Consider the following 16,862-nt stretch of genomic DNA (forward strand, 5'->3'; position numbering starts at 1 on the left):
TACATAAACTTAACAGACACAACATTTTCTAAAAATGAAGTTGAACTTCTGGAAAAAGGTTTCAACTTTAACTTAGAGATAGAGAATTAGACTGCTTAGGGATCGATTGAAAATTAGCAATTAAAGACATTGACGATTCTAATTTAAACAAACAACAAATACAATAAACTCTCAATTAATAGATAACAGCAAACACCAAGAAAATTCTCAAATGTCACTAGTAAAAACTATCAAAAAGAAAGCTTCTGAAAATAACATAATATTTACACGTGCAGATAAAGGGAAGACAGTGTCATAGCTATCGATCTCCCAGAATATATTTCAAAAATCAACAATTTTCTTAAACCAGAACTTTTTTAATGTATCAAAAACAATCCTACCGAGTTATATCAAAGACAGGTCAAGGAAGTAATTACTAACCACACAATTTAGTGACAAAGACAAGCATTTATTAACAATTATGAATCAACAACCGCCGAAATTATATTCTATATATAGTTTAATTATATAAACAAGATATGCCCATTAGACCAGTCGTGTCTTACGTAAGAGCTCCAGCAGTTAAACTGTCAACAAAATTAGTAAATATTTTAAAGTTCCACAAAGATTTTAAACCCAAATTTGCAATAATTTTTTTTTTAATTAATCAACAGAATTAAAGGATAACCCATTGGTGAAGCAAGATTTATTAGATTGCTTAATGTATCTTTAGACCAAAATTATTTTCAATTTAATGGACAGATTAATATCTCTAAGGAAGATTTAATTATGGGAAACCCATTTAGTCCTTTGTTAGCCGAGATTTTTATGGATAATTTGATGCCACTATATTAGGGAAGCAAAAGATCGGGATGCATGGCGTTCATAATATCAAATATTGGTAAAAGAGGATCAAAAGATTCATTTTAATTGCTTTATATTGTTTTAATATTCATTAGAGAATATATTGTTAGGACCGAAACTATTAATAAATAAAAACTAATTTTGATCAAAGGTTTTTGGTTGTTAGTACTTCTCACATACCATGAAAAGAAATGAAACGAATCTTGTTGCTTGAATCCTCCGCTTGTGGGAATGAGAAAATTGCTACCTTTGGTCCATTCACATAATTCCCTTTACAGTTCGGAACACATCAAGTGTTTACCATAATTATAGCGAAAAATATAGTAATATACGAAGGCTTTACAGTTAATAAATACACAGTCTCTAGTTTAAATAATTAAGGATTAACTCGCACACATAAACGATTATGCAAACATCAGTCTACAAATAAAAACACTCAAAAAAAAACACAAACATTTTGATCTCATACACTAATTCTGAGATTGCTACCGATGCGACTGCTAAACTATTTAAACATCTTCGAGAATACTCTTATTTTAATTTGTTGGATTTTCAGTATCAAATACCTCAATTAATAGTAAAGGGTGATTCAATAAGGGTTTCCACATTAAAATAATAAAAAAACTCGCAATAATATAAAAATATACAAACATTTTTATTTGCCATTTTAGATTAGTGTATTACAATTAGGTATGAAAAATTATGTCATTCAAATGACCCCCGCGACTCATGTGGCATGACGTAGTTCGTTTATTGAAATTTTCTTTCACTTTTTGACAGAATTCAGGTTCTATGCCGGCTATTTCACGTCTAATCTCCTGTTTCAGCTCTGGAATAGTGTTTGGTTTATTTCTATACACTCTGCTTTTTAGATACCCAAAAAAAAAAATCTAGAGGAGTAAGATCACATGATCGCGGCGGCCAATTGATATCGCCGTTAGGTGAGATAATCCGACCAGGAAACTTGCCCCGCAGCAATTGCATCGTTTCTCTGGATGTGTGACAAGTGTCCATACCTTCCAATTGCTCCCAGAAAAAATGAGATATCATGTTTCGATAGCGAACACCATTAACCGTAACAGCGTTCTCCGCATTATCCTCGAAAAAAAAAGGGCCAATTATTCCTCCGCACCAAAATGCGCACCAAACAGTCACTTTTTGAGTATGCATTGCTTTTTGAACAATCTCTCTTGGATTTTCTAATCCCCAAATACGAGCATTGTGTTTGTTTGCAAAGCGAACAACGTGAAAATGTGCCTCATCGCTAAAGATGATTTTCGTTTATAAATGAACCCCTTGTTCTCGTATCCATTCTGCAAACACGCGGCGCTGTTGATGATGTCGAGGTTTCAACTCCTGAGTTATTTGGACTTTATATGGGTGTAGATGCAAGTTCTTTGTTAAAATTCGCTGTGTGGTTGAATACGTAAGGCCCACTTGCTGCGATCGATAACGAATCGACGTATTTGGATCTTTGACTACACTTTCGCGAACAATGGCAATATTTTGAACTGACCGACCTGAACAAGCACGTTGAGGGACTTTGAGGTTAGTTACAGATCCAGTTTACTCAAATTTTCCAACATTCAACATTCGAAATTGTGCTCTCAGAAGGTCGAAAACTCACGTAGAGCCCGAAATGCATTTTTCCTTGATCGACCATTTTCATAATAGGCTTGCACATTATTACACGTTGTTCAGTCGTATATTGCTCCATGACTAATTTTGTTTATGTTTTGAGGTTAGAAATCTCATATGATAATAAACAAATACAGTGGTGTTTCAAAAATATTTCAGATTGTAATGTGGAAACTCTTATTGAATCACCAGTTATATGATGCAACTAGTGTTGTGAACGGTATTTGAGTCACGAGTTTATTTGGAGCGACCGTTAGTTTTAGTTTTTGGGTACAATTTTGCAACGGTGCCTCTCAACATTTTTTTGTTGTGCTTGGCTTCAAAAACTCCTGTATTATCAACTGACATGGCCACTCTATATCTGGAAGCTGTATGGTTATAATTAACAAGTTTTCAACAAAATGCCCGGGAATCAAGTGAGTAGATTGTTCAAAAACTCTCTTTGAACTAAGAGAATTTTTGGAAAAATATAGCAAAAATCAAACAGGTGCATCATGATCTAGAAAGCACAAATAAAAATCATTTCTCCGCTTCCTACAGGACCGTACGTGCAAAAATTGTGCTTGTGTTGAAAATTATACTTTTTTTGTGACCATTAGAGTTTGAGTACATTTTTAATAAACCGCACGAATACATTCACTGAGTGGCTTGACAAATGTCAAAACATCCGATCGCTTCCCAGTCTGTGACTCACACACCGGAAACGCCCGAAGTGGCCCTCGACAGTGAATAATGAAGCTGACGTCTCAAATTGACGTTGTTCGCAAGCTCGATCGGCGCATAATTGGGTATTTTGGAGTAGGGAGTGGAAAAAATACATTATGTTACAATTCAATTAAAGGGTAGCACTTAATCGCGATTTATTATTCAAAGGATTTCCACGAATCTTCATTCGAAATTAACTGCCCATCGAACCATAAATTACTGTTTCAGACGAAGTGATGCGCCACACAATTCCCCGATTTTTTTGCCACAAATTGTCTGCACTAAAATACTGCCACTATCGTCTGCTATCCTGATTTGTGGAAAAGGGGGAAGTAAGAGTAAAGTAATGGGGTTGCCTATATACCGCGCTGAGCGACGACTGGTAGAGCGGAGAAAGCTTTCCATTAGATCGTAATTTCATTTTGCTCCCCACTTGCGGGCATCTCTAAAAAGTAGTTTATTAGATTTTCATGAAAGGCCGCCAAATATATTTATGGCAAAACAAAAAATATTTTAATGTATACACAGTTGAATAAGAGAACAATTTAGAGAGCTCTTCTTTATTTCTTTGAATTGACTTGAAGTTAAATTATAACTACTATAGTCTACTACCATGCCGTTTTCTTGTTATGAGAAATCAATCTAAAATTCGATATCTACAGGCTTTTAATATCAGACTCATTTCATCATCAATATAAATTTGCAGAATTGTACTTCCTGAAGCTTAGGTTAACCAATTATTTTGATCAAAGAATTCTGACCCTGAAAAAGCCAGCAGGATCATTGGCGAAACGTCAGCAAGATAATTATTCCTTACCATCTTATAAAGGCTTTAAAATAGTATACAAATAAGAAAACGCTTCAGCAATACTGGTTTAGTATCTGATACTTTTTTACATCTTATTAAGCTTAAATTCCAAAAAGTTATTTAGGACAGAAAATCACTATTGAAAGTAATTCAATCTTATTTTTAGTCACATCGAACGAATATGGCAAATTAACAAATTGAAAAATAAAATAAAAATAACTTTAATAATGTAAATATGTACAAAAATATTCATATTCACTCGTAAAATCGTAGACCATTTAGTAACTATTATTAATTTATTTATTTATTAATTTATTATTATTATCTATGATAAAAAGTGTTTTAAATCCCTTAATAAAGCGATGGAGAAATTGAAAGAAATGGAGCGCAGCAATTTTATCATATTATTGAAACATCAACATAGTTTGTAATCCTTGTGATAAAAAATCAGTCGCTATACTCTTCCAGTGTATTAAAGAAAATTTAATAAAGTAAGTTGTAAAGGTAAGCAGGTCACTTTAAGAACATATAGAATTTAGTGTTGTATTATACGCTTTTCAAGTCAGTAACGCATATGGAAAAAGAATATTGCATTTATATCTCAATAGCCTTCAAGCAAGATAAGCATCTGATCCGTGGTATATCATGCACTGATAGGCAAGCTAAGTATGGGAATTATATTAATTTAATAAAATCTTATAATACCGAAAGAATATTGAACCGTTAACTAGTAATGAAATTGTGAATGACCTTGCTTATGGATAACATAACTTCGAACATACTTCACGGGAAAGAATTTACAATAGCTAGTGCGTATGCCGGCTGTTGCAACTACGCCGTAGTGGAATGAAATTCCAAACCATCATGAAGATCGATCTAAATGGCAGTGTGTATTTCATGAAGTAAAACCCGATGTTAACCGAAGATGTCGGACGTAGCAAAACGGGTAGTGTTTTCTTACGCTAAGATTACATGCTCGCGCTTTGAAGGGATTTACGTACTTTTAACTATGTTGTACAGGGTCCTCCCGAACCAACCCAAACAATTTTTTTTAATTTCTACATATAATTTTAACTGGTGATTTTTTTAGTTATATTGTTTTTAACTTTAGACAGTTAATAATCGAAGTTTCGAGTGATCGATGGCTTTAATCCCAAAACTAAAGCGAAATAAACAAATATTATATTATACACTCCGGAAAAAAGTATCGCAGAATACATTTGTCAAGCCTCAGCAATAAACATTTAATAATTGTTCAACCGTTCTATAAGTTTCTGTGGGATCATAAGAAAATTTATTTTTTACGTAAAATAAGACCATACCAATTTAAAACCATGTATTTTCTCCTCTGGCTCTAATTAGGCTTCGTATATAAAAATGATCAAATTTATTCAATTCTTCAACTACAGCATGTTTAAGTTCTAGAAGATTCCTTGGAGCAACACTTCGCATTTTTAGTAGTAGATAGTATCTATCAGACCTGCTCTATAGGATTCATTATCCGGACATGCAGAAGGCCAATCTAAAACTCGAGATACACTTCTTTGCACGTGTTTCGATGAACCCATGTCCAATATATCGAATGATACAACATATGGTTTTAAAATGTTTAGTATATACCTGCCAGCAGTGTTTACTCCTCCATTCACTAATGCTAATGCTGTGCAGCCGTTTCATGAGGTTCATCATCATTATCATCATTTCATATGTAAAATGACATACGTCATTCAGAGACAGCAAGACTAAATTTAGGCTCTTCAGCACAAAATATGAGCCAAGCCGTTTTCTAGAATTTCGAAAAGGACTGAACGGTCTTTGTAAGAGGAAACCTAAGTGCTGTGGTCTCCTTTATATAGAAAAACATTTACGTTTCCTAATAACCTATAATTTTTTTTGAAGTTATTGGAATTTTCTTTATCAGCTTGTTGACTTTTTCTAAAACCGGATTGAAATTGACTTCCTCATCATAGGGTATTCTAGTAAATTCTAGATTTGTTTTCACTTTTTTCATTGTATTTCGTTATATAGTATCCCACACCTTGGAAATAAGTACAATTAAATGGTTTTCTTTATTCTTTTCCTATTTCGACTTTGTTTACATTTTTCATCGAAATTAGACCCATAAGTTTCTGAAAACGATGTTATTGTAATAAAATTTACAAAACTTCTGGATTCCTCCTTCGTTGATTGCTGTTGAGTCGAACTTGCTAACGTTTCGCCAATCATCCTGTCGGCTTCTTCAGAACTTAACTGAGACTGTTTCAGCTAAGCTCAAAAATAACCGACGCAGGAGGAATCGAGAAGTTTGTAAACAATATTAAAAACAGCTGTTAACTTCATGTAAATTTTTTTCACTATTTAGTAGTAGACACGTTGCACTACTTTTTTGAAAAAATATATGTAGAAATTATTGCATCGTGCCTACCGGGCTTAACAATAAGATATAAGAAAATTAAAAATTATGGAGTTAAAAAGGTGTTAGCATATTTTGGCTACCATGTTTTGTTTTTCTCTTTTCACCGTAACCATTAATTACTTAGATTTAAAGATGACGTTAATTAGAAGAAGGTTCAAAAATGGATTGATTGAAATATAAAAAAAATAGAGACGCATTTTTGAGAGAAAAATATGACTGCAAGGTAAGGCAAAAGGAGAATTATGGGACCTCTGATGCCCGCAAAATTTTTACTGGATCACCAAGAATTCATTTTATTTTTTTAATTACTGAGGCAACATTATTTCTAGTAAAGTCATACGGGAAATATTCTCTACATTCATTTCACTACTACATAAATTGCCAAAATTACCAAAAACCAACAAAAATACGAATATGTTAAAAATATGTTCTATAGCTAGCGCGCAATCCAGAGTCGAATTGAACTACGCAGCTAACAAGTAAACCATGTAACTTTTTGACTCGCATTTGGTTAGTTTGTATGTTGACCATTAATCTATATTATCCATCTATCTAAAACAAACTAACATTATTGATGCTTGCTTGATGTTAACATATAAATTATTTTTGGTACTTATCTCAAATCAAGCAATAGAATTTACCGACGGAACGGCATTACGTTCACAATACGAATTAATCTATCACCAAGTGTGAGACGACGTAAAAAGCCGCAAGACTGTTTTGAGGTTGGCTTCAGAATATTAAGTACTTACAATAACGGCGTAACACTCTTTCATACTGGCTGATATATTAATTCTTACTGAGTCAATACGAAGAAATTTTTACTGCGAATTACTGTTACAGAATGCGAAATGAGAAACGAAATTATTTTTACATTTAACTTATTGAATTGCCTTAAGCACAGCGCCGAGATGGTAAATAAAACTAAATTAATGTGTTTCCATCCGTCTATATGTCAACAATGTTAATTTCAAACTTTGTATAAATTGCATTCTCTTAAACTAGGTGTTAAATCTTTAGAACTGTTGTGCTATTCATTTTCAATACTGATAACTGATTAGTTTTGTACTTTTATTTTATTACAAAAATATAGAAATGCATTCCCCTAAATTTGGACTCAATTGTAAATTAATGTCCAGGTGGGTTATTCTTGAATAATATCCTACAACTAAAATGTTGCATCAAATATTTTTATTACCTAGAAACCATTAGACAACGTTAGTGAGAAAACATCAGTGTAAGTAAAGTACGATGACTCTCGCGATAACGAAGGACGGAAAAAAGAAGTACCACTAACGTTGCCAACAGAAATTTTGGTTAGGATATTTATCTACGTGATTCTCTCGAATATCACATTTTACTTTTTCGCCTTTACGGCCATGCGTGTTTCTAAAATACGTTGTTCTAAATTCATTTTTTTGAAATAGAGTATTAGAAGAAGACGCTAAAAAACAAATACCTTATCGAGACATTTAAAAAAAATGAAAGACAGTTAAAAAATAAATAACAAAATGACTTAAAATTTTGGAATTCGTATTAAAATTATTTGTTATACCATACCAGTTCTGGTCTATTTTTACAAGAATTCTCAAGTTTTATATCTTAAAATTGACAAACTAATCATTTTGATTATTTCCTGACGATCGAATCGAAGGTTATTTATTTATTTTTTGTATATTTTCGCTATTTTTAAAATCTTAAACGAAAATTTAAATTCAAATTTTTAATTACAATTAATTAATTTACATAATAAAAAAACCTGACAAATTAAAATCTGGTAAATTCAAACTGAATTCATAAAACTGCTAAAATTGTCGATAAATTAATATTTTCGTCCCAAAGAAATGTGGAACAAATCAGATAAATTCAAGAACCTATTCGCACTACAAATAAGAAACAAACACTGTTTTCTCAGTTTTTTTTGTTCTAAAAGGAAGAAAATTAGAACTAGGGACCAATTTCTCTTTTTTTTTTCTTGTAAAAAACGGCTTAGCGAATTATTTTATATTTTGTTATATATTTTTTCCTGTTGTAGAAAATGCGAGTCAGTTTAGGCTGTTCAGCTTCTCTCATCTCAATATTCGCGCGTTGTGTTGGGACTTTGTGTCGTTTAAGAATAGATGAACAAATTGATGTGCTGGGGCTATCTGACTAAATACTAGAAGTGACCGTGATAGCAGGATAAGGATTTATTCAAGTTTAGAATAACACATGTACAGCAGAATAATAGCGAATTGAAGCAGCTTTGGATTGGTGGTAAGGTGAACGGCAGAAGTATTTGGTTGAGCACCCTCTATCGCCCCCCAAGCGCTAATTTGGTTGGATGCTTTAATGATGAGGATACTCTGACCATTTTGATGCCGCAGTTTGATTGTTTGTGTTTTGGGGCAGACTTTAATGTTGATTTCATAAATACGGATAGCAATAGTTATGTGTCTTAGCTGTTTATGGGAAAAATTCGACCTCTATCAACTAGTAACACAGTGCACTAGAATAACTACTACTAAATCGAGATATTGGTTATGTCTTCTAGAAATCTTGCTGGTAACGTTGAGTGACATGTCTGACCATTTACTAATTGGCTGTGATTTGGGGCTGGTTAGGAGCAGGCCTCAAACGTCATATCGAACTTATCGAGACTAAACTAACTTTAATTATGAGCAGTTTCTCTCTGATTTGTTCGTTGTTTCATGGAATATTGTTTATATTATGACTGATGTTGTTGAGATGCTTTATTTCATTAACGAAAATCTAGGTAATTTACTCAATATTCATGCTCCCCAGAACACATCAAATAAGGCCTTGTCTAACTACTAAAAATTAAAGACAGACAGCAAAAAATGAATATAAATCCCTGCGCAACCTATTGTCTAGCTTATCTAAGTTACTAATTTCGCTTAAATCCCAAAGACTTCTGGAAGACACTGAACTATTTGAACATTAGTGCTAGGTCTCGCTGCAACCCAACAGGGGTTTCTGATCCGTCCATATTTAATCAGTGTCTTAAAGAAAGTGTTCCGCCTCCTGCTGGTGAAGTGCATGCTAATAAGGATAAGATTTCGGAGTAGTATTTAGGTCGTGTTTATGACGAAATTGCTAGTCGACTTAACTTTGCAACCGTAACAGAGAGAATATTATCTAGAATTAAATCAAACGCAAAAGGTGTGGACGGCATCCATCTGAAAATACTTTCTTTAACTAGCAATGAGGAACTAACCAATGTATTATTACCACCAAATTTCCCTCATTGTAGAAGGAGGTTAATATAATACCTGTTACTAAGATAACTTCACTATTTGAAATCTCACATTTTCTTTCTATTCCTGTTAGCTTACTCTGTGTAATTTCTAAAATATTGGAGAGGGTTATTATATATTTTGCCTCCCAATCTGGGTTTAACCCCACGAACAGTACGACCACAGCACTGCTTTATATCACTGATGACCTTTTTAGGGCTCAGGATGTGTCAAGAAATACTTGTCTGATTTTGTTGGATTATAGCAAGGCCTTCGATAAAATATAAATATTTAAATATTTAATATTATAAATATAAATATTTTAAATAAAGAATTAGACTTAGATTGTGTGACTTTCTTGTAGTCTCTCTATTGGGATATGCTGACGTTGTATACTGGTCGGCCCTAAGATGGAAAGACCAGTACAGCTTACAAAAATTGAAAAATGCCTGCCTGAGATACAGCTATGGTTTGTGTAAATTTGATCATATAACGCCCACACTCAAGGATTCTCAGTGGTTAAATCTGTCTGAAAGTTATTTTCTGCTTCTGTCAACGTTAGTGTATTAAATTAATAGATACAAAAAGTATCGGTATCTCTATGATAGACTGATCAGGGGTAGTGATACACATAACAGTGATTAACTTGTATGTTCCCATACATAGGACGGCTGCGTTTAAGAGCTGTTTCACATATAACGCTATTAAAATTACAATTCACTTCCACTGGATATTATTAGTGGTTCATCTACTTCTATATTTAAAAAGAAATTAAAAGAGCTGGTGAGATTAAGGATAGGCTTTTTTTTATTTATTTTTTTTTTGCTAATTGTTTTTCTTTTGTTTTCCTGTTAGTCGTTTTTGAATATCGCCCTTGCTTTTTCCAGTGTCAATTTTTTTCTTCCTTTCTTTTTTTTTGCATTTGTTTGTTTGATTAGTTTAAAATTAACAAAATGTGAATTTAGGTGGATTTAAGGGACTTATTTATATTTGTTCACCTGTTCAACTCGATTGTGGTATACTCTTCTTGCTGTATTTTAATAAAGGCTATATCATTTGTAAAGGCAAATAGTGACGAATTCAATAGACCAACGCCAGAGCGAATGTAGGTAGGTAAGGTCCAATGTCCAATGCAGTGTACACAGTTTTGAATGACTGTTACAATTGTTAAAATTATTTAATTAAAATTTTCATGAATCATAAGTACCAAGTATTAAGCGCTAAATAAGTGCGAAAACGTCCACACAATCCACCTAGCAATTTTCCAACATGAAATGCATATCGATTTTTAGGTAATAATTTGCTCTGTTCATTTATGGATTTAGCTCCTCGACATCCTGTATACTCAATTGCGTAGACAAGAACGACGCTCGATTCAACCGAGGAATACTCGAAATTAACAAAGCGTCTTATAACGAGGAGGATTTAGTGATTACGAACTTTACATTATACAGTCGTATATAACAGGGTAAGACTTTAATGCTATGTAGTGCCTCATCAAATTTGAGATTTTCTCCTCAAATCACAGTTTTAATTGGATCGGAATTCTCTCGGCACCCCCACAATGAAGCTTTGGTGCAGACAATGGTTTTCCTCTGCCAACAGAGGGGTCCTCCTGCACACTGTCGTCTGCTAACTGCCAGTTACATCTTCTTTACGCGGTTCATTCATCGCGCGTGCTTTCGCAAGTCAACAACGGGACACAAGAAGTGATGCCAGCGCCGCCGCTACGAGCTTTAAAGACGATTTAAAAATTGACGACTTGCTGATTTTCGCTTTCTATTAACCGGCAATTTCTGCGGGCGGTGTTAATGAAAATTAAGTTGGGATTTCCCGAAATTGGTGTGTGCGACTTTCGATGAAAATGAATCCCTCGATGTTTTTGATATGGGCACTTTTGGTGAGTAAAATTACGTTTTATTTCAATCCGCGAGTCTCCTATGATTTTTAAAATCCGTTTTTTTATACGAAAATTTTCAGTGCTTTGATGCTGCTCGCAAAGAAATTTATTATAAAACTCCAATTCACAGATATAGCAACAAAATTTAAAAAATTTTGGAGACTTGACACTTTTAGTTTGGGTATATTACTGTTTCTTTAATTTTTTTGCTTCGATAAAAATATTTTATTAATACTTTAAAATCACTGGTATGACAATGAGTAAATCTAAAATAAAGCAATATAAATTACACATCTACCTGTACGTTGCAAATAGTACTAACAATAAACGCTGCGTATTTCCATCACACTAATTATACATTATATATATATATATATATATATATATATATATATATATATATATATATATATATATATATATATATATATATATATATATACATATATATATATATACATTATTTACAGCTTTTTTTAATTTTGAAAATGTGTTTATTGTTTTAATTTCATTTTGTAAATTATTAGTTATTATTTTTTATTTATATTTTTTATATTTTACTAAAATTTATGATATATTATTCAAAAGGATTTGAAAATTGATCGAACTATTTTGTAAAAGAAAAAAGTTATTTTAAAAATTGAAAAAAGTTATTTTAAAAATAATTTTTAAAATTTTAAAAATAATTTTGTTTTTGGAAGTTTATGACATTTATTTTTTATTCCGATTTTTTATTATTTTACTCCATTTAAGCACATATACTATTCAAAATAAGCACCTACTAAGAAAAAGTTACTATGCTCGAGAAGTACATTGGGATATTTAAGAAAATATATTGTTATCCCGAGCCGGCGCAATTTTCGTATAATGATTGGTCTGTTGTTGACATCTGCTAGCCTTTGACATGTCTGTTATCAGCTTTGTAGCATAAGGAATTGGTTATTAAAATTGAATAAATGTTGTGCCCGTTTATGTAACATGGTCAAATTATAGGAAATATTTTTTATTCATGCCCCTTTTAATAGTCTTTCAGCTATTGTTATTACAACAATAAAATTAATAAATTCGCAAGGTTCATAAAGATGATGCCCTGAAAACTCGAGTTTTGATTTTCATGCGGTTTAAATTGTTGCTCTTGTTTCATCAAGAGCAAAGGGTAAATTTTCGTAAAAAAAATTAGAAATATTTACATTGAAAGTCATCCAATTTATAAAGTTCATCATTTTTGCAGAAGTTAATAACAAAAGAAGGTTCCATTTGGAAAGCCAATTCAAGAACATGTGTGATACGTTATTATATCATTACTATCGTCTGATATTATTTCAAGATACACTGATAAACTGCTCATTATTTAAAGGTGCTAATCAGCGGAAAACTTCCGGCAGTACCCAGCTCGGAGACAAATGCAGGTAGTCAGAATCGAGCAATAATCTTGTGGCAATTTATAACCGACGAAAAAAGTTCCAACTAATGTTTACAACTCTTTATGGGCGATAGCAATCTTCGCAATACACAGTATACGTGAAGATGGATAACCTACGATAGGAAGAGGATGCCTAACGTGCTATTTATTCCTGCAAACGTCCTGTTGAAAAAGTATTGATTGATTATCGCATTTACACGATATCAATTAACCAAACATAAATCTGGTAGACTGTTATAACGTTACCTCGACGCTTTGATTCTATTATGATAAAGGCGAATTTGCGCACGTTATAGAAAAGGTGGCTTTGATATGAAGATAAAGAGCTGAACAAGTGGGACTACCAGATTAAAAAAAACTCATTCTGTTGAAACTTTGTAATGCAATTCAACTATTTTAATTTTAGAATTTTAGAAGAAACTTTGTACGTATTTTAGAAACGACCGATACAAAAAAAAATTATTTACGCAAGCGTTCTCTTCACCTTCATGCTGTTCTATAGCATTTAGATGCTTCATCGTATGTCGCTGGACAATCACGATAATTTTGGATTCGACTTTCAATTCTCTACAAATTTGTAATCGAAAAAAGAATTACATTTTTCTAAGCATAAATGCCCAAACAAAACTTGCTGAAATATTCATTTTTCGGTAAAACATTTAAAAATTCTCTAAATGTTACAAAAGAAGAAAAAAAACGGAACCACGTTATTTCTGTTTTCTGGTGATCTTCCAGTTTGCTTTTTAACATTGTTCAAGTTTAACTAGTTGAATTTTAAACAGCTTAAGTTAGTACGTATTAAATTTCCGCAAACTTTCCAAAAATTAAAAAAGTATTTTAAGGACATTTAGTCTAAAATTTACAATTCAAACAAATAAAAATTATCATAGAACTCTGATTTTATCCCAAAAGAAAAGTATCGAATTTTCTCAACAATTTCTCAGCGTGTTTTTTCTGCAAATTCCAATTTAAAAAATTATTGTGTAGGTGTTTCAATTCTCAGTTATTTGTTTTTATATTATTTTCTTCTAATGGGCTTGTGTTTCGTGGTCCAGAGTCAAAGTGGACGTTACTAATTCGAAAGATAATATATTGTTGCTGGAATTTATTACACATGTTGCAATATTTTGATTGTCTCTCAAATTATACAAGTAACAAATGACGGAAAATAATGACAGTCCCCTCAACCATTAACAGTAACAATTTTCGTACTTACTAAAAAACGTCATCAAAAGTCGTGGAACTTGCGAAAGTTTTATTGCACTCACGATTTTTATTAACAAAGTCTGCACGAACGACTTTTTTAATGCCATTTTAACGGTTTCAAATAAAACATAAAAAGTATATAAGTTATCCAATAATAACATAAAACAAATTGATATTCTGACTATAGCTTTTAAGACTTATAATTTTTAATCTAAAATCGGCACCTGATGCGATACGATCTAAGCAAGGAAAGATTTCCCGGTGAAGGTCGCTGTAAAATGCACACAGGTTAACAACCGAAATAATTAAGTTTCGTTGTGCTATAACCTTGAAGTACGCATATCAAAAGAGGTCCTATTTTGAGTTTTCGCTTGTACGCATTTTCAGGTAAGTGATAGATGACAGATGGTTTCAACAATAGCAATTCACGTATTCTTTAATTCTTTACATCGAGTATTTGTACGGGCTACGGAATGATAAAAGAAGAAGACGAATTGCAATGTTCACAAAATGGGCCTGAAATTCTTCATGTAGTACAGATTTTTAAAATCACCTAGAGGCGTCAAGTTATAACTAACCACATAAGTGCTATAAATACCGTAAAATTGTCGTACTCGAGTCGTATTCCGCGCATGGCTCTGAATTTCCTACACTAACCAGTACTCTGCGCCATTTTATTTATACACAGCGTGCTTCACACACTTAATCCACTAGCATTTTTACAAAACACTGGCGAAATAACACCAAATACCAATTGAAAACTGTCGAAATGCCAAAATGTCATTGGTTGAACCCTTAATTTGAAATTAGTAGGGCATGCGAGTGATCCTAAATTTCTAAATTATAGTTTGTTTAAACCGTAAATATAAATTAATCTTTAAAATGAAATTCTATGTAGTTTGTTCGATGTGTGATTTATATATTTTAACTTAAATTACAATTTATATTTACCTGCAAATTAAAAGTCTCGCATAATCGGCATGTCTTCTCTCAAAAAAAAAAAAGAACATGAAGCATAACAAACTTTTTAATTTTTGACTATTTTGTTATATGAAGATGGATGGGTTATCTCAAACGTACATTACACTAAGTATGTTTTCATATCAACAATCATATGATTTCGCTACAATCTTGTGCCACAATGTTTCAGTTTTGCGAAGTTTCCAATTTTGTTTTGAATTTATCAGTAGACCTCCAGGATAGAATGTTGATATTTTAAATGTTTAACGTTGCTGATTATCATAATATTAATGCACGATAAACCAAATGAAAAAATAAAAGATGAAGTGTTTTAAAATTTTAAAATAATCTGTTCTCATATCTTAACTGATATTCAGATTCCATAATAATTTTTTAAGTTGTTCTGAAGATGGGTTAGCAATATGTCACGATCCATTAGAAAAATGAACAAGACTTTTTGAAAATACGCATTGCTTTTAAGGCCGCTATTTTGTTTGCGATAAAGCAAAGAAATTTTTGAGAATGTTTGATAACTAAAATTATTTAAATGATAATCAAAAATAAAATCCTGAAATATCGAATTTATATTGCATACATGTTTTATTAGTCGTCGATTTTAATTATATCCTATTCTTTATTGCCTTTCGTTTCCTTAAGTGATCGTGTACCTCTGCATACTAAGCATGGCGGTATTATACCATCGTACAATTGTATTATCCAATTAGAAGAAATTAACCCGAAATTCCCTGAAGAAGGTTGTTCATACACTCAAAAACAAGAAATCAAGAAAACTGGTATTATTTATTAGACGATCTATTGATATTTTGGTAGTTCGTTGTCCCCATCATTTGCATTAAAAAGGCATATTTTTGGCATAAACGGGTTTTTTTATTAACAAATTAGGATCCCGCCGAATATACGTATGCGTAATTTTATTTTAGTTTTGAATTGGTTCTTGCATGGCAACTGAAACTTTTTTCATTTGGAAACTCGAAACCGATCAGTTCGTTAGGCCGTATGTGCCGAATTTAAAATTTCGATCCAATTGTTAACAAAATTTGCCTACCGGCCTTCCTGCAATGACAATGTGCCACCAAATTTTATTCGGACCAATCAAAATGAACGCGTAGTTTTCTAGGTACGATGTTTCGCATTTTTACATTTGGTTTTAGAAACTTGCCTCTCGAAATTAATTTTTCAACTAATTTCACGGCTAAATACATAGACTGCAACCGACTTACCAATACGTGAAGATTCCGATCCAATTGACTGATATCCTGTTAGTTAACCTTATTCAGTGGCTTAGGATATTTTTCCATTAGAAACTACTAATAATATTTATTGTTAATAGTCCGTTATGTTGACATGATACATTTGATGTGTGTTTTTTGTTTAATTATTATGGAAGGAAATAAATTTGAATAAACAGAGGACGAAAAGTGTCGGAAACAAATTAAAACCTTCTTTCCTTACAAGTAGTGGTTCGAACTCAAGGATTTAATAACGGAGGCCATTCGTGATCAAAAAGTTTTCCCAATATAGATACCGATTCTTTACAGTTTTAGTAATTATTAATTTTGTCACTACTGGTTAATAAATTGTCACCGATTTTCCACATAACCTATCAAAAGAAAAACCTTACCAAAAAAATTAACAACTAGGAAATTTAAAAGAAATGAGACAGCTCAAAACGTGGTAGTTACTACTCGTTACCTACAATTCAAACC

The 16,862-nt window shown here is 32.2% G+C and overlaps 1 protein-coding gene across 1 annotated transcript in view; it reads left to right on the forward strand.

Moving 5' to 3' along the window:
• The first annotated feature begins 11,331 nt into the window (after positions 1-11,331).
• The window catches only part of LOC132703473 (uncharacterized), a 61,405-nt gene continuing 55,874 nt past the window's right edge, over positions 11,332-16,862 (forward strand). Inside the window, exon 1 of the mRNA XM_060672745.1 lies at positions 11,332-11,546. Coding sequence (XP_060528728.1) covers positions 11,505-11,546 — 42 coding nt within the window. The 5' untranslated portion in view covers positions 11,332-11,504. The remainder of the gene's footprint in view (positions 11,547-16,862) is intronic.

Source organism: Cylas formicarius, unplaced genomic scaffold, assembly GCF_029955315.1.
Source record: "Cylas formicarius isolate icCylForm1 unplaced genomic scaffold, icCylForm1.1 PGA_scaffold_6__28_contigs__length_40554024, whole genome shotgun sequence".
Lineage (NCBI taxonomy): Eukaryota > Metazoa > Arthropoda > Insecta > Coleoptera > Brentidae > Cylas > Cylas formicarius.